The 19,204-nt window shown below is 37.7% G+C and overlaps 2 protein-coding genes across 2 annotated transcripts; one reads left to right on the top strand and one right to left on the bottom strand.

Annotated features, from left to right (window-relative positions):
* The first annotated feature begins 1,995 nt into the window (after positions 1–1,995).
* On the top strand, positions 1,996–4,617 carry LOC110056175 (uncharacterized). The gene is made up of 4 exons (XM_020762625.2): positions 1,996–2,049; positions 2,219–2,321; positions 3,092–3,149; positions 4,077–4,617. The coding sequence occupies exons 2-4, from the start codon at positions 2,259–2,261 to the stop codon at positions 4,418–4,420; spliced, it is 465 nt and encodes a 154-aa protein (XP_020618284.2). The 5' UTR covers positions 1,996–2,049; positions 2,219–2,258; the 3' UTR covers positions 4,421–4,617.
* A 10,731-nt stretch (positions 4,618–15,348) lies between these two features.
* LOC149113504 (tumor necrosis factor ligand superfamily member 11-like) lies at positions 15,349–18,917 on the bottom strand. Its single transcript, XM_089288446.1, has 4 exons — positions 18,866–18,917; positions 18,631–18,730; positions 17,814–17,871; positions 15,349–15,931 (listed from the first exon to the last, which is right to left on the bottom strand). The coding sequence occupies exons 2-4, from the start codon at positions 18,688–18,690 to the stop codon at positions 15,588–15,590; spliced, it is 462 nt and encodes a 153-aa protein (XP_089144572.1). The 5' UTR covers positions 18,691–18,730; positions 18,866–18,917; the 3' UTR covers positions 15,349–15,587.
* Positions 18,918–19,204: the final 287 nt, after the last annotated feature.

Below are 19,204 nucleotides of genomic sequence, written 5' to 3'. Positions count from 1 at the left end.
GTTTGTCTAGGCCACAGGGGATGTTTAATTTGGGTCAAATATGTCAAAATTCCGAAGCAAAAGTTTGAAAGCCAGCTTACCGTCATCAACCCGTGCTCTGTTCTCCGATAAAGCACGCTGTTTCAAGCAATAAGAGCGGGCGTTATATGGAACTTTATTATAAAAGAGTATGAATCGGTGGAATCAAATAGTGCACGAACCCACTCCGCACCAACTGGAGTCCAGTGCACTAACCGCCGCATCGATCCATTTTTTGGTCTTATCAGATCTTTCACAAAATAACGTTATTAGTGTTTAGATGTGCGCAGACTAAACACCTAACCACAGTCATCAAATATCAACTATTTGTAGAAGTCTAAAAGTATACTAAAGCAAGTGCTGCAATCTAATTGGTTGAGCTACTCTTATACTACCAGCCATTAGAGGGTAGAGGCTAGACATCGTCAACATAATGGCAACTTGTCTAGCGTCTCTAATGTTTCGAGGAATGTTTAGAGGAAACTAAACTGACCGTTTTGCGTAAAACCTCATTATTTTTCAATGAAGCGATGGGCGGTATTGTACAACTGCAAGTTTCAAATAATAATTCAATCCGCGCGATTATGCTCAAGCATGAAGTTTAATACCACCTTGAGAAATCATCGGAAATCAAAATTTCAAGAAATTTTAGAATTTACTAAAACAATTAAATTATTCGCGCTTGATTTCTGGTGAAAGAGAAATAGGTTGTTGGTTCTTAATAGAATTTAAGCTGCAGAACCTTTGGGATATTTCAGTTTTCATTGCTCTAGATATATGTAACTGATTAAATTTCAAATGTCATGAAATAAAAGCACTTTTCCTTGAACCTTGCACGCTGTCATGGTCCTCTCTATAGCATTATAATACGTCAGTTTCATTTCATGAAATCGAAGGGCATACATACATTACATTACATTACTTTATTTACCCTCGGATTTCAGGGTAGCATATGCAGCTACTATCTCCGAGCATTTAACCATCACACCAGGAAGATAGACCACCACACCGGGAATTACGTCCCCGACTCTTTTCGATCAGTGTGTGGGTTCTTTAACGTCCCACAGAGTTAATTATGAAGAGTTGTGAGACGGGGCCTACGGTTTATCGTCCTTATCCGAGAAGACTACAAAGTCTAACCATTTGCAGATGTCATTACAAAGGCAGCACTTTCTCCTCAATTATTTAAAGTGTTGGTGCGGCCCGGGGGTTTGAACCCGCGACCTCCCGCACGCTAGTCCGGTGCTCTACCACTGAGCTACCCGGTCGGCGGTTAGCTCAGTAGGCACAAACTTTGATGAAAGAGAAAAAAGGTTGCTGGTTGCTAATAGGACTTAAGTTGCAAAACCTTTTGTATATTTCAGTTTTCATCGCTCTAGATATATATATATATAACTGATTAAATTTCAGATGCCATGAAGTAAAAAGCATTTTTCCTTGAACCTTGCACGCTGTCATGGCCCTCTGTATAGCATTATGACAGGTCAGTTCCTATCATTTCATGAAATCGAAGAGCATAAACTTTGGTAAAAAAGAAAAAGGTTGTTGGTTGCTAATGGAACTTTAGCTGCAAAACCTTTTGAATATTTCAATTTTCGTTGCTCCAGAAATATATATAACTGATTAAATTTCAAAGTCATGAAATAAAAAGCATTTTTCCTTGAACCCTACACGCTGCCATGGTCCTCTGTATAGCATTATCATTAGAAGAGCACACATCGAGAGAAAGAGTTTCAAAAATTACAAGATATTGCTCAGTAGTATTGGTTCTACAAGACAATACTTGTCATAATCACTCTCCGCTGTTACTGGTGAAAAATTCTGTTAGCTGGGAACACAGAAAAGATTATAAATTGCCCGAGGTTTGTTGCATGAGAATGACGTAAACAAATCAATTTTAAAAATATTGGTTGGTAACTTCAATTTCTAACCAATGACATTGCTTAAAAAAAAACGATAGTTTTTTTATTTATTCGGCTACACTCTCGCAAGCAGGTGATAACTATTAAGCTTGGATACCAAGATAGAAAGGTGAAACATTCTCTCCTTTACAATCTAAAATTACACAGGTTTTGCTTTCAGATAACAAGTACGTAACAAAAATGTTAAGGAATCCATTAACAACAATAGCATCAACAGTATGTCCAATTCCAATTTCATAACGAATTAATTTAATTATTTTGATCTTCTCCCCACTCAGATTCTTGTATTAGGCCTTTGCGTGTGAAGGGTTCCAAATCATGTTTCGACAGGCTGTGTTGTTCTTCTGCCTTTTCGTTGTGGTGACAGAAGCAAGGAGAAAGGTACAAGTATAAGTCTGCTTTTTGTTTGTCACGTTTTCAAAACGCTGATGGCAGTGGGGATTTCCAAAATAAGGCAGGATTCCTGTTCCTTTATATCATTTTTCTCGCGTTTGATAAATATGTCTAATTCTACGAGAACCGAGAGGTTCTTTCTGAGATTGTTATGCAAGCGGAGAGTATACCTATCGTGAAACGAGGTGTAAAATGTAATGGTCACCCAATACTTCATTTAATGAGGATCAAGATAGAACAGTCTCGACAAAGACAGTAGCAGCAACAATTTGTACGACATAAATATCTTGAAAGAGAGGAAAAATTGGTGATACTCTCAAAGTTATATTTGGAACTACAAAATTGGAGAGAAAAGTTACAATTTTCACAATGTTGAAAATTTGCATTGTGAGAAACGTATCATCTCTTTGCTATTAAAAACACAGCGGAAAATGCGTAGAATCGTGAATATAGACGCTCAGTCAAAATGAAATTTTATCAACTTTCCTACTTCCGCGAAGCCATCCGAAGGAACATTTATATAGGTATCGACAAATAGTTTAAAAGGTACTTTCACCTTGTAGCGAGACAAATATTGCTTACATTAGAAACCATATTCTAGAATCTAAGAGAACATTAGTAAATTCTTTCTCGTACAGACATTGGAGAAGATTGTTCAAAACGTGTGGTGCCTCACCACAAATTCTGCCCAACAGCAATTGCTATGCGCTTTCTCCCGCCATGTCTGAAATGATTTCTGTCTTTCATTTATCCTTTAGTTCGCGGGACAGCTGACAGGGAATTTGACCTCTAGTCGTATATTTCCGGCAAATACAGGTAACTCAAGTAATTTCCACATGGAGCAGGATGCCTATTTCAACCTGAACTATTTGACAATTTAAACTTGACACCTTTTTCAGCCTTATATTAGCTGGCTTAATGTTTTGTATCGCATAATTGCTAGATAAAAAGGAAGACGTTTGACCGGCATGGTTTGCTCTTCTAATCAAACCATAATTATCAACTCGTGTATCACGAGACCTTTTGTACGGGGTTATAGGGAATAAATAGGGCATTTGCGTTGATTCCTTAGATCCCGGGAGAGCGCAAGTCTTCCTTTTTAACAAAATTCAAATCAATTTCTAAACCGCATCATTTTAACTGTTTAGAATCCGGTCGGGGGTGTGTGTGTGTGTGTGTGTGAGGAGGAGGGGGGTTGGGAGTACTCCTGCAAATTTCGGATAGATGTGTGCCGCGAAGGTTCTTAAACCATGGCCCTATTTAAGGACTTGACAAACGCAAAGTGATGTCTTGTTTAAGACACAAATAAGAAAATAGCACCTATTCAAGGGATAAACAAAAACTAAGAATGGCGTGAATTGGTCAATTTATTTCGTCTCTGTAACACTGGAAGTTCTAAAAGCATCAAGCATAGAATTTGATTTTCCTTTAGCTGGTCATTCACGCACTGGAATTTTAGCTGATAGATAACACGGGGAGCACAATACCAACTGGGGCAAAAATTATTCCCTATTTAAGGATCGGGAACCTCAAAAACCATATCGTATCTCGCGGCTCATACCTATACAGCCAATACGTGGGAGTTCCCCGCCCCCCTAGGGAATTGGGTCAAATGCTCCATTCCTTTATAACATCGTCATTACACTTAGCTTAACGGCAACTATGTCAGCTCGCTTATGTTTTTGAACATAATAGGCACACGTAGATATATAACTTTCGCATTTTTTGTTTTCATTTTGGTAGAGATTACCCAATTTCAGGCAAACGGAACTTTGAAGCGGTTCACACATGAAAATGGTCGACTGATAGTAACAAGGAGTGGGTATTATTACATCTACGCCCAAGCGTTTTTTCAAAACTATACCGCTGCAAATTTCTTTCATAACCGTGTCGCTCTCACCCTAAACGGTTATGATGTCAGCTTGATGCAGACGGCGCTTTCGGGAGGATTTTCGGACTTCGGCAGCAAGTTTACTGGTGCGATCAAGTTTCTTAATGAGGGCGACTACATCGGCTTGAGGACCGTGTATCCATGCGCTCTGTGGGTTACAGGTCGACACACCTTCTTTGGAGCTTACAGAATCTGAGTTTATAAACGAATTGTGTTGGGCAACATATGGGATACTACCGTCGTCCGTGAATCTCAGGGAAGTGATCTTCCCTGAAAAAAAAATAATGAGGGAAAGAAAATAAACAGTAAAAGAAAAATATGAGAAGCATACTAAAATGTGAAACAAGTATTTTAACTGTAAACTTTAATAAAATGGTTGAAAACTGTTGAAAAGCGCTGTCATATTTCTTTTGAGTCAATTTGTTTCAAAAACGCTGAAAGTGCTCTATAATAATAATAATAATAATAATAATAATAATAAATAGATATTCATATAGCGCCTATCCATGCCTGCTCTAGGCGCTGTACAATTCGCCAAAATGAGCTGTACTAATCTTAATAATTAAAAATGTGCATTTAAGAAAGTAATAGAAAGTAAAAATCGCTAAGTATAATAAGTTTTCTTAAAAAGATGAGTTTTGAGTTTAGATTTAAAAGAACTTAGATTGTCACATGAGCGGATAGAAACAGGTAGACTGTTCCAGAGTTCAGGAGCGGAAACAGCAAAAGCTCGAGAACCATACGTCTTCAGGTGAAAATTCGTGGGGTTAAGAAGTAATAAGTGTGATGATCGGAGGATTCTGGAAGGTTGGTAGTACGCTACTAGATCTTGAGACAGACATTGTCTTCTCGTGTCTGCTCGATGGGACACGAGAAGAGCTTCCCATTTGTCTCTTAGACCAGGGAAGCCCTAATTAGCAATAATTTTAAAGGCATGAGAACATTGACACAAAGTAGGTAAATTAATTTGTTCCATTGAGATGTTGGTGGTGGCAAAATTTCTGGGACAAAATCTTTTGATATAAGGCTTTCCACTTGGCAGTTTTGTTTTTTATTTTGATGTATCTTTCAGTCATTGTGTTTTCTCTAAGTTGTACCTTAAACATGCAGTGCATGAGAAGAGTGAAAATTGTTCTTTCAAGTTACATTTGTAAATGAAGTATTTTGCCACCAGCTAAGCAAAGACAAGGGGTTGATGGTGTTTGAGTGGGTTTGTAGATCCGTATAACAGAGTTGAGTCTGGTAACTGAATGTTTTCACTAGTGACTTGCGACCACCAGTCAAAAAATTCATTCCAAAATAAAACTACATGGGAGCACTTTATGTAATGATCCATGATAGCATTTTCTATTATTCTATGGCAATACGCTTTCCCCACATCAAAACGGTTGTGTTTTCATACGTAGAATGAATCAACCGATGGAAAGCAGGTTTATGAAATAAAATGTATTTTAACTCTATTTTGAAAGGTAGTTTCCTTTGTGTTAAAACATTCAACCAATCACAACAGTCGTAAACAAAGACAATAAAAGCTTCCAATTTTCCAATGTTCCCCACGTAGGATTACTGTGGTATTTAGACTCAGAACAGGTTTTGTTGAAAGGAAGATAGTTGATCAGTTACGCATTAATGTATAAACAGCTATCTGAAGTTTTGGTAGAGTTTATTGATTGAGCCAATCAGAAGTATGGTACAACAATAGCAAAATTGCACAAAAGTTAGCACCTTTTTGCATTCCTTGCCGCGTGGTGCTATCCTTCTTATATGGACCGATACTTAAAAACATATGCTGGATTGTATACTGTTCACTTTTACTTAGATGGCATAAATGATCAGATATTACATGCATTTTTATTATTTTTATTATTATTATTATTATTTTTTTTTTTTTTGAGTTTGTCTTTAGTGTAGATGATAATGGGGTTTATCTTGAATTGAAACATTATTAACTTTTTATTTTTGGTAACAGAAAAAGGCCAGTTATATAATTTTTGGATTTCAGAAGGTTCCACTCCGTAACTAATGATTCGGTTTTCATTAATGAGTGGTTGGAATTTGTTCTCAACAATTATTTTGTAAAGAGCAGCGTTGGGAAGATTTTCTTCATTGTCGTACCAGTTCTGCTTCCGTGTTTGCCTTTGTCTATATCGGTAGACGAAATTTTCCATTTATTTTTAATTGCACTGAGAAGCTGACCACAGTATGCGGTGAAACTAGATTTAACTTTGAAAAGATTAACAAATTCATGATACGTTAGGAATTTTCCGCTATTAGGGTTTAAGAGGTGTTTAACGTTTGTAACACCCACCTCATACCATGACTCATAAAATATTGGCTTAGTTGCGATGCTTGTTCCATATCATGGCATCGTATGGATCTGTTTTATCTTGATCTATTTCAGCTTTGATTTTTTTGTTTTATCATTTCCCAACAATTTAGAATTTCCGCGTAGGAACAATGGATGTTATTTAAATTGAGTTCTTTGGTTTTGTAATTGCCTGATAGTAAGAACTTAACCGTCTAGGTGTCGAGTCATGTAGTTTGGGATGCTTTTCTACGGCGCTTTTACCTCTGTAGTAAATCTTGTAAGCCACGAGACTTTCAAGGCTTTATTCATCGAATCGAACTCAATCATTTTTAATCCGCCTTCGTTCCAGTCTCCAATTAATTTGTTTATTTTAACTTTATGTGGTTTGTTATCCCATATAAAATTCCACTATAGTTTTATCAACTCTTTTGCTGAAATTTTCAGGTAATGTTAAAACTGAAGTATTGTATGTTAGTTTAGACAACCCTAGTGTGTTGGCAATGTTGTTTTTTACCAAGCAGATTCAGTTTCCTTCTTTTCCAGGAGTTAAGGATTTTTTCCAAGTCTTCTGGGTTGTTATCAAAATTAAGACTTTCACATTTACTTCGATCGTTGGAGAAGTGAATACCTAAAGCATAAACAGAATTTTCTGGCCAGCGAAACTCGAATGGTGTGTCTTTCCTTGTTGCCCAGCAGCCCAGCCACATAGCCTCTGTTTTTGATTTGTTCAGTTCTGAGCCTGAGCAGCCTCTGACAGATTCTAACGTTTCAAGTAACGTCTGCATTGAATCTAGATCTATGAGAAGAAGAGTGGTGTTATCTGCATATAAGGTATTCCTTGTTCTCTTGAGGTTAACGTTGCTATTCATTTGATTTGCAAACCATCTTTTGAAATCTTACACTAAGTTAAACTGAAACATCTAAGACTTTGTGCAAGTACAGTCAAACTGTATATAGCGGTCACCTGTATATAACGGACGCGGTCACCCTTTAGACATCCTGAATCCACAATTTCATTATCTTTTACCTGTATATAACGGTCACGAAATTGGGTTACAATTAACGAATAATGACAAGCTTTATTCATCAGCTCGTTAAATAGCAGCCACCAAGGTAGGGGTCTCACAAAAATACAAATATTAGTACTAAACACAACTACCAATACATGTCATTGCCTACGTCCAACACATGCTTGCGGCAGATAACATTAAAGTGCCGTCGCTTTCAAAGAGTAGTGTAACTGTAACAACACAACCGTACAACACTGTTTTCACTTTCGTCATAGTTCCCTGATTATAACACTGTACTTTACTTATCAAGTTGACAGCGGAGGTTTTACAACGTATTAGGCTACTGTTTTATAGACCAAGACAGCGCTCGGCATCACATTTCTCTTCTATCAGCTTCCGATGCAGCCACTCACAGGGGACTTAGATCAAAGTATACTGTCTATACGGCCAACAGGGTTTTTGTGTTTTTGATATCTCTATAACATCTAAAAATGTATTCAAACCAAAAAAAATTAATTCCGGTGCTTTTTTGCCATGAAATCAAGCTTTAAATTTCCAGCTTGGACCACGCCCAATGAAGTTGACCACGTAATGAAAGATTGGTGACGAATGACGTCACTTCAGGAACATCTCAAAGCTTCATGTTTTTATTTTGCTTGATTGACGACCGCATTGTTTCACCAACTTCGGTTTGTTTGCTTTTTGTCGACGAAAACTCCTAACCACTACTGAAATAACAGTGACCTGAACTAGCAGGATTTGGCAATTCCTGACTTGACGTCACGACCCATTCAGAAGCCCAGATTCTTTTTTTGCGCTGACTCACCGTCAACTTCATTGGGCGTGGCTGAAGCGGGAACTTTAAAGTTAGATCTTTGGGCCTTAAAATGTCGGAATCCATTTTTTTTCTCAAAATACCTTTTTACACATTATAGAGATACCAAAACCACAAAAAACCCTGTTGGCCCTGTAGACACTTTAAAGTACACTATGAACATTTTGTGGGCCTTTTTTTTATCGTGTTTATTGCGTTGGTGTTACTCGTTATTGTCAATAAAACGTAAACTGAGTGATTATTTGCACATAAAAATGCTATTTATTGACTTCCAGGGGAGTTTAAAGGAAACCTGTGTACAGCGGTCACCCTGTATATAACGGTCATCTGGCCATTTCCCAGGGGTGACCGTTATACACAGGTTTGACTGTGCTCCCTTTCGATTGAATCAAACGTTTTCTTAAACTCAAGAAAAAGGGCAATGCCTTGTGTTTGCTTTGCTTAATAATAGACAGTAACATCAGAAATGAGTCTGACATTTTCGCCGAATATACCCATTCTTCACTTAACCAGTTTGATTTGGGCTTATGATGTCTGGGAGTACTTTTGCTACTCTATTTATGATTACTTTTGCCGCAATTTTATAGTCCACATTAAGCAAAGTAACTGAACGTTGTTAAGGACATCGGTGGGTTTGTCTTTCTTTGGTAGAACAGTGATGATGCTCCTTTTCTGACAGATCGATAGTTGGGATAACTTATTAAAGATGGTGAATTTTAAGCTCGGTAATGAAATGTGAAGGTGAATTAATCAACATGACACGAGCGTGGGACAAAGAAAAATTCTGAGTCCCCGACAGGAATCGAACCCATGACCTCCCGAACACCGAGCGGGCGCTCTATCCACTGAGCTACGAGAACTCATGGAGAGCAAGGTCATTTAACTGAGTTCATATATGATAGGTGTCCTGCATACTGCTAGGATCAACGCTATCTAATTCATCGTGAGTAGTGATAAGTTAATAAAGATGGTGAATTTTAAGCTCGGTAATGAAATGTGAAGGTGAATTAATCAACATGACACGAGCGTTCGATAGTTCTACCTCCTTTGTCGATAGTTCTAGCTCCTTTGTCGATAGTTCTAGCTCCTTTGTTAAAAATATATATCAATATATCAAATATATCAAAAGTTGGCAATATATCAAACGTAAGTTTCCACAATTCCAAGTGTTAAAAACTGTGTTCTATCTCAGCAATATCAAACGTAAGTTTCCACGATTCTTCTAGCTCTTTCCTTTAGTAATCCGTCCTTCTACTCCCATGTTTTTTTTATGATCACTCAAACGAGATGGAGACTAACTCGATAACCTCGCGTTTCTATTAGCCCCCATGCACAAACCATAGACCATATAGATCGTTTTCACGTGACGTCATCACTTTCTAAAATCCAAAACTAAAGAGCCACCAAAGTTTTTATCCTTATCAGCCATAAGAGGCCGTATATTTTTAACTGTTTACAATTTTACAGCTCAATAGCGTGCTTCGTTTGGAATCCAGAGAATTTTGAATTGTAGGCTACGATCGAGTTTGTCGAAAAATGTATACTTATCTCATTATTTTGAGCCTTTTTAGAAGTTAGAGCATTATGAAAAGTGCTTATGTAAATGCTTGTTTGATCAGTGCCGATAATCAGTCGCCTAGATAGCCAAAGTAAGTTCCAGATGTTTACACTACTTTCCGGCTGCCGTATTGGTGTACCACGGAAGTACATCAACATGGCGTTTTCATACTGGGCTATGTAAATATCTGCGAAACATTTCGACGAATATCTGAAGTTTGGGGAAACGCACAGTCCTAAAACTTGGAGAAAAGTCTTATTTAGTTATTTTCTATAACATCATAACTTCATAGCTTTTTCCACTGGATGGTTTTCGATTTATTTTTTTATTGCGTGACAGTGAAAACGATCTATTGTCACCTTTAATTGTTATGTATGTATCTATTTTTTCTTTTTTTATGCTAATATTGTTAATAGTGTTTTATGCTAATATTTCAAAACTGTAAGTGCAAAATAAAGTGAAGTTGAAGTTGTCAAAGGCACTGTTGATACTTTGTATGACATCACCACCAATTTCACCGCTTATAAAATTCAGAAGTAAGGCCGTCTGAGCCTGGAGATTTACCCATTTCCAGTTCATTTAAAGCTTTTTTGCCCTCTTCCTTAGTTATTTTTCCTTCGCAAATATTCGCGCTCTCATTGCTTAATGGTTTAATGAGCTCGTTTTCAAAGAAAGTGTTGCTCTCTGTTGTTTCTATGTTGATTTTACTCGAGTCATATAAAGCTCTGTAAAAATTCTCCTCCCCCTTTAGAATGATTTCCTGATCTTCGGTTTCCGTTTCGTCTTTTAATTTCAATTTAATGATATTATTTTTTCTCACCCTTTTAACTTGAAAAATATTTATATTTTCCAAGTTGTAGTGGTAGGACGATTTCACTCCATCACTCCCTCACTCCTTCACTTCCTGTTAGACACTTGGAACCCCCGGGGAACTCCCATATGGGAAGGTCATGGATGCTCATCGGAAAATTTAAATGTAACCCCCAAGGAAGACTAATGTGGGCGTTATTGGAGCTTCATTAGACGCTAAAAGATTTCACTTAAAACAGAATAGGTTCGATTACTAGCCACTGTTCAAGAAAGGATCCCATGCGAACTTGTAGACGTAGACCGGACTCGCGTCCTCGAGAGATCATCGGAAGACAAATGAGTGCACCCTAAAGTGTACTTTTTGACAGCTAAGAATGGTGACGTTTTGTCATCAACCCCCGCCGGTTTCGAACATCGCGCTTTCCAAGACCGCTTTACAGTCGCTTGCACCGTGTCAAGTTAGATATTCTTTGAATTTCTGACTAACTATCTTACCGCGAAAATGATCTACACCGCAAAGACTTTCCCACGAACTTTTTATAAAAATTAATATAAGCTAATTATATAAATAGCTCATTTTCCGAAGGTGTCCGCTTATACAGGTTTAACCGTACTCGATTGCGGAAAACTGAGGTGATATGGAAAATCACAAAATTGATGAGCTGTATGAATTTTCGAATTATGATTGAAGCCGTGATTAAAAGTTTTGGACGATCAACAGACAAGACAATTGAGGAGAATTCGAACGAAGCGTTTCGCTGTTATTTATGTAGTATTGTAAATAAATGCCTCAAAGATGAATGCAGACATGTCAAATTGATTTGAACAAAATAGTTGATAAACAGAAAAAAAAGACATTACACAAGACTAGGAGTTCAGCAGTCACTTATATCGTCTCGGAAAGGGAAGAAAAAAAATAAAAAAGGCAAAAAAAGTAATTATTACAACAAAGGGTAATCGTATTTGGTCACCCATCCAAGCACGAACCCCTCTGATCAGAGCTTAACTTTGTTGAACAGACGAGACGCGGTGCTGTCCCTGTGATGTAATTTATAACTGTAATTTGAAACTGTAACAAAGGAAGAAAACAAATCACTGATATCGCCTGGGAAAATAAAGAACGAAAAAATAGGAATGAAAATGAGAATCCGATTATACTTGCTTTGCTGATCGGACAAGAAGCCGTACTTTCTTTATAATTGACTCAGACGAGGATCACCAATAACTTCTCTTACCTTTGCATTTTGCCAGTGGGCTTTAACTTTAACTTAACCTACAGCTTAAAACCTCAAGTCAGTGGCATCAAAATTGTCGCTGTTTACAGACGATCCATTTTCCAAGTTGTGGCTCATAGTCCATTTTTTTCTAAGTTTAGAAAATATCTGGTGTTTTGGCTCCCCGTATTCCACCCATCTTGCTTTGCTTCGCAAGATAGAACTCTTCACTTTTTGTTCAGTTATTCGTTTGAGTCGCATTTGTGTACTTTGTTCTTAGAACTGGATTATTTTTACATTGTGCAGTCTGACCCAATAGCTCGTTCAGCTGCACTTACAACTTTTCTTTCCTCATTCCTCGTCTTTTTTGCTTTCCTCTTAGCGTAGGCGATTGTGAAGCATCGCACTTCCATTTTCATTAGGTCCCATCCCAGGCCTTTGTCGTCTAAATTCGAGTATTTATTACTGTTGCTTTTAATGTTTTCTTTGAATTCATTAATACACCCTTCATCCTCTAGTAGCGATGAGTTAAATTTCCAAAATTCCGGTCTAGCCTTTTTGTTGAGAGAGTCTGATTGAATAGATAGTTTGACCGCACAGTGATCAGAGCCTGGTGTGTGGACAATATTACGGTCTTTGGCAAGGTTAGCAAGGTTTTGAGATGCTAAAAAGTAATCCAACCTACATTGGACTTTATATGATTTGTCTCGCCGTGTAAATTGTCTCTTTTTAAATTTTATTCACATAGAATTAATTTTATTGTATGTTATTGTTGTTTGTTACATATTTCACTGAAAAGCCCCTTGGGGACGTGGAATAAACGTATGTATGTATGAATAGATCGAGCAGTTATATTTTTATTTTCTACAGGTTTCCCTCCCATTTTGTCCAACTCAGTGGACAGTTGAAATCACCGCCAATTATAATGTTTTCGTCCGGGTAATTTGAGAGCTCGTTCATAATCTTTTCGAAAGGTTAGACCTGTTGCGAAATGTCATTTGGACCGTATAGGTTCATTGGCACTATGTTGGCGCCATTCAATCTTGTATCAAGAATAATTAATCTTCCATGATTGTCTTTCTCGAAGTTAATCACATCGATGTCATATTTTGGGTTCAATAAAATCGTGACACCTTTGCTGTGTTTTGTTCCGTGACTACAGAAAATCTTTCCGCCCTACTCCGCTCCTCTCAAAGCTTTGTTTTTCATCACTGTGCGTTCTTGCAGAAAATAGAAATATGCTTTTTGGTTATGATGTCATCTAACAATTGACCGCCTTTTAATGGAGCAGTTTAAACCTCTAACATAAAGGGTATTAGGGTATTCGGGTATTAGGGTATTAGGGTATTACGGTATTACGGTATTAGGGTATCGGGGAATTACTCTTACACCCTAATATCCCAATACATCAATACCCAAATACCCTAATACTCTAATAGTCTATTATCCTAATAACCTAATAACTAATACCCTAACGCCCTAACGCCCTAACACCTTAAAACCCTAACATCCTAACGCCCTAACACTTAAATATCCTAATACCGTAACACCCTAATACCCCAATATCCTGCTACTATCATACCCTGATACCCTAATACCCCAATACTCCAATACCGTAATACCCTAATATCCTAATGCCCTAATGCCCTAATGCCCTGATACTCTAATACCGTAATACCCTATTACCTAATACCTTAATACCCTAACAGCCTAATACCTTGGCACCCTAATACCCTAATACTTTAAGACCCTAAGACCCTAATACCTTAACAGCTCAACACTCTAGAACCCTAATCCCCTAAGACCCTAATACATTAATAAACTAATACCTTAATACCCTAATACCCTAATACCCTAATACCCTAATACCCTAATACCCTAATACCCTAATACCCTAATACCCTAATACCCTAATACCCTAATATCCTAATAGCCTAATAACCTAATACCCAAATACCCAAATAGCCTTATATCCCAATACCCTAATACCCCAATACCCAATAGCCCAATACCCTAATACCTCTTTAAAAAACCCGCAAACTTCTGGATGCCGACGTTTAGTGTGGCTAGTACACAAGGAACAGAGGAGTCCTGTTTGACCTTTTTTCCAGTTACATTCGCCGTACAATTGTAGCGCGAATCGATTTTTTGTTGATTAAAATGACCTCAAAATCAAACTGTACACATTCGATCGTGTTGCGATGATTAAATCTACTACAAATAGAGATATAAAGCTTTTCGCGAGAGCTGTTGTGTGACTTTGCGATATGATAGCTCATCAGCCTATTTAACTGTAAAGTGTATCAGCTTGAACAAGCCCAAAATTTTTTTTCTGTGGACAAATTTTTAATGCTCGGATTGCATTTTAGTTCGTGAAATTCTATCTAGTTCTCCTCGCTCCCTCTAAGCAGGATGCGTCTTCCAATGCGACTAATGTGAGTTTATCCTCAAGACTGAACAGGATTTTCTCGCGGTGGATTCCACGCCCGCGGTTAAAACTCATAATCTGGCGTAATCATGAGCCTTTTAGAGGCTCGCAAGACAGCGGTGTTCTTTATTAGAGACTTTTTTTAGAGTTAACTGTTAATTTAAGATTAGAATTGTAATAGAAATGTGAAATGATCTATACCCAGAATGCATACAAAACAAGTTTCCATTTTAGTGCATTAATCGCAGCTAGACCTAGTGATGTCAAACGATACACGTGCCTCCAATATCGACTAATACCGTGATCTCAGGAGCTTTATCTTCTGGTCAGCGGAATCACTCCAAAATGGTTACAGATGATCGAAGGACATCATTTGCATATCATTTGCATAATCTACACCTTTACTAAAACCCTATAGATTGCTTATGCAATCTCTGGTTTAAAAGGAAGCAAAATACAGTTTACAGAAATGAATGAAAAAAATATAAATATAAATAATAAGAATAATAATAATTAAAAATATTTTAAAAGTAGGATGCTCTTATCACTTATAAGTGGTTTTAAGAAAGGTCCTCAAACAGAAAATAAAGTTCATAAAAGTTTAAAATACAAGTCAAGATAAAAGTTAAAGTGTGACATAGGTTATTCGCTTTTTTCCGACATGAGAGTTAGGTAAACATGATTGAATTGCACTGAATTTTACTTTCCGTGGAAAATTTCAAAAGTGTTTTTAGTTAACCCAAAATTGGGCTGCTCTGAACTAATATGATTCCAGAGTTTTTCAATTAAGTGATTAGCACAGAAAAATGAAGTGGTGGCCGTTGGTCCAAGAGAGAAAAGTGAAGCTCCTCCCGTCACTCACTTAGCTGACAGAGAAGGGAATGTCTGTCTCGCAGAGTAGTCTCAGCGTTGAGATTTTTTAAAACACTTTGACCCAAAAGAAAAATGACAACGCTTGTCAACAGTGTACACCCATTTTATTTTCATTAAACTTCGAAACATGAATCGAACTAATTTTGGATCCCTTCAGTTAAAATACTTGTTTCACATTTTAGCATGCTTCTTATATTTTCCTGGTACCGTTTATTTCCTTTCCCTCATTACTTTTTTTAGGCAAGATTTGCATCCCTTCTCATAAAGAAACCTTCCCTGAGACACAAAGTGGTGTCACAAGCGTTTCCTAACACAATTCAACTAAACTCAGATTTTGTGAGCTCCAAAGAAAGTGTGTCCACCTGTAACCCATAGCGCGGATGGATACACGGTCTTCAAGCTGATGTAGTCGCCTTTCTTAAGAAATTTGAATACACCAGTAAATTGGCTGCCGTAATCCGTAAGTCCTTCTCCAAGTGCTGTCTGCAGCAAGCTGACACCATTGCCGTTTATAGTGAGAGCGACACGGTTATGCAAGAAATCTCCTTGGTTATAGTTCTCAAAAAACGCTTGGGCGTAGATATAATACGACCCTCTCCTTGTTACTATCAGTCGACCATTTTCATACGTGAACCGCTTCAAAGTTCCGTCTACCTTAAATTGGGTAATCTCTGCCAAAATGAAAACATACAATATGCAAAAATTATATATCTTCATGTACCTATTACGTTCAGAAAATTAAGCGAACAGAACTATTTGCCGTTAAAGGTAATTACGATGTTGCAAAGGAATGGAGCATTTGCCCCAATCCCCCCCGGGGGGGGGGACACTCCCGGGTATTGCTGTATAGATATGTGCCGCGAGATAGGGTATTGTTTTTGAGGTTCCGATCTTTAAATAGGGAATCATTTTTGCCCCTTGTTTGCATTGTGTTTCTCAGTTAAGGTACCTCAATTGTATCAGTTAAAATTCCAGTGTGCAAATGACCAGCTAAAGGGAAATCAAATTCTACCCTTAATGCTTTTATAAACTTTCACCATTACAGAAATAAATCGACCCATCCACGCCATTCTTAGTTTTTATTTTTCCCTTTAACCGGGTGTCATTTTTTGGGTTTGTGCCTTAAACAGGATATCATGCACTTTGCGTTTGCTTCATCCTTAAATAGGGTCAAGGTTTAAGACACCTCGCGGCACACACCTATCCGGAATTTATGGGAGTAGTCTCCGGCCTGATTCTAAACAGTTGAAATGAAGTGGTTTAGACACAAGGAGCACACAATCTTGTCGAGTAGGAAGAGAGTAAACAGGAGACAAAGGTTATCACTCCAACTTTTTTTATTTTTTATATATTTACTCTCATCCAACTCAGCAAGATTGTGTGTTCCCTGTGGTTTAGAAGTCAACTTGCATTTGTCAAAAAAGGAAGACCTGGGTTCATAGTCCCCGTCAGCTGCCCCACGAACTAGGGGATAAGCTCACAGTTTTCCTCGAGCTGCGCTCTCGGAAAGCTGTTCGCTTCTCGGAACAGATAATGTCCGCGGACAAATATCCGAACATATTTTCGCGCCAAATGGAGGCTATTGAATATATAATCCATGATGGCTAAGCCAATGAAATCCCTCGAATTCCATCATCCAATGATCCAGTTTTTTAAGCGATGACGTCACACGTCATCGCTTTATGTTCGCACATTCGGAGCAGAAAAACGCACTGCGCAGCTTTCTGCGCACCCCTAGTCCTAGTTACGGGCTCAGTTAATGATGCAGGCTGCAACGGTGGAGAGAACGGCGGACTGCTAAAAGGGTACGCGAGGATGTCGCCCGGTTGATTTATTTATACTTGGGCAAGCATGAATATTTCCGGCATTACACTGTTAAGAGAACAAGGCTCCCCCTGCCTGCTGAGAGGCTCTCTTGCTTATAATTATATTCAGTGCCGTGCTTATATGGATGCAATATGTAAAGAGCGTTTGTCGAAAAAATACTCCGAGTGGAGTACAGTTCAGGGAGTAATCGCGCGAATTAGTCGCGGGATTACTCCGACTTTTTTTTTATTGCAGTTTTTAGCTCATTTTACATTGTTATACTTTTTAGTTTTTAATTGTTTTTTGTAATGCGCAGGTGATCATATATTCACGTAACCTGCCCAATATAAATGTAAATTATTATTTATTGTTGTTAGGCCGATTAGAAATTACAATCACGATTACTTCCTACATTGTACGACATGGTCCAATTACTAATTGATCGTATCTATAACAAATTTCGGAAAGAAAAGTGTCTTTTGAGAACTTCTTTTGAGCAAAAACGTCTGTAGCCTGTCGCGCTTTTCGTAAGTTTTGAAAACTGGTGGAAACATTAAGAAGGAAGCCATTAAAGCCGCGTAATTGACGTCCGAATCACGTGGGTATCCAATTACAATAAGTTCAGGTTGGACACCCACGTGATTGCGCGCTGATTACGTGCCAAAAAGGCGCGCGGAGAACCAATCACGATGTAGAATTTTGTTATAGATACGATTAAGGTCCATATGGAAATGTAACCGGAGCTACCTGTATTTGCCGGATATATCCGACTGGAGGTCAAATTCCCTGTCAGCTGTCCCGCGAACTGAAGATAAATGAAAAACAAAAATCATTTCAAAAACATGGCACGGGCAAAGCGCACAGCAGTGGCTGTTGTGCAGTATTGGTGGTGAGGCACGAAACGTTTTAAATTATCTCCAATGTCTATATGAGAAAGAATTTACAAAGGTTCTGATAGATTCTAATGTATGGCAATATTTCTCTCGCTACAAGGTGTAAGTGCATTTAAAACTATTTTTCGATACCTATAATTGTCCTTGGTGGCTTCGCAGAAGTAATAAACGTGATAATAGTTCATTGTGACTAAGCCTATATTAACGATTCTAGGCATTTTTTGCGGTGTTTTTAATAGCAAAGAATTCATATATGTCTCACAATGCAAATTTTCAACGACATTAGGAAACTTGTAACTTTTCTCTCCAATTTTGTAGTTCCCAATAAAACTTTGAGAGTATCACCAATTTTTCCTCTCTTTCAAAATATTTGTGTCGTACAAATTGTTGCTTCTACTGTCTTTGTCGAGACTGTTCTATATTGATCCTCATTAAATGACGTATTGGGTGACCATTACATTTTACACCTCGTTTCACGATAAGTATACTGTCCTTGCAAAACCATCCCAGAAAGAGCCCCTCGGTTCTCGTAGAATTAGACATATTTATCAAACGCGAAAAAGATACTACAAAGGAACAAGAATATCTGAAATCCTGCTTTATTTGCGAAATCCTCACTGCCATTAGCTTTCTGAAAACGTGACAAACAAAAAGTAGACAAATACTTGTACCTTTCTTGCTTCTGTCACCACAATGAAAAGGCAAAAGAACAACACAGCTTGTCGAAACATGATTTGGAACCCTTCACACGCAAAGGCCTGATACAACAATCTGAAGATCAAAATAATTAAATCAATTCGTTTTGAAATAATTGAAATGAGATAAACGGCTGATGCTTTGTTATGAACCTGTTATCTAAAAGCAAAGGCTGTGTAATTTTAGATTAAAAAGGAGAGAATGTTTTACCTTTCTATCTTGGTATCCAAGTTTAATAGTTATCACCTGCTTGCGAGGGTGTAGCCGAATAAATAAAGAAGCTATTGTTATTTTAAACAACGCCATTGGTTAGAAGTTGAAGTTATCAACCAATATTCTTTTAATTGCTTTGTATACACCATTTTCATGCAACAAACGTCGGGCAATTTATAATCTTTTCTGTGTTCCCAACTAACAGAATTTAGTGATTATGACAAGTGTTGTCTTGCAGAAACATTACTACTGAGCAATGTCTTGTACTTTTTGAAACTCTTTCTTTCGATGCTTGCTCTTCTAATGATTAATGCTATGCACAGGACCATAACAGCG

The sequence above is a fragment of the Orbicella faveolata genome, unplaced genomic scaffold, assembly GCF_042242905.1.
Source record: "Orbicella faveolata isolate gen_17 unplaced genomic scaffold, um_ofav_v1 contig_15, whole genome shotgun sequence".
NCBI classification, from domain to species: domain Eukaryota; kingdom Metazoa; phylum Cnidaria; class Anthozoa; order Scleractinia; family Merulinidae; genus Orbicella; species Orbicella faveolata.
Note: the sequence above shows the minus strand (reverse complement) of the source record. Positions and strands in the feature narration are given on the sequence as shown.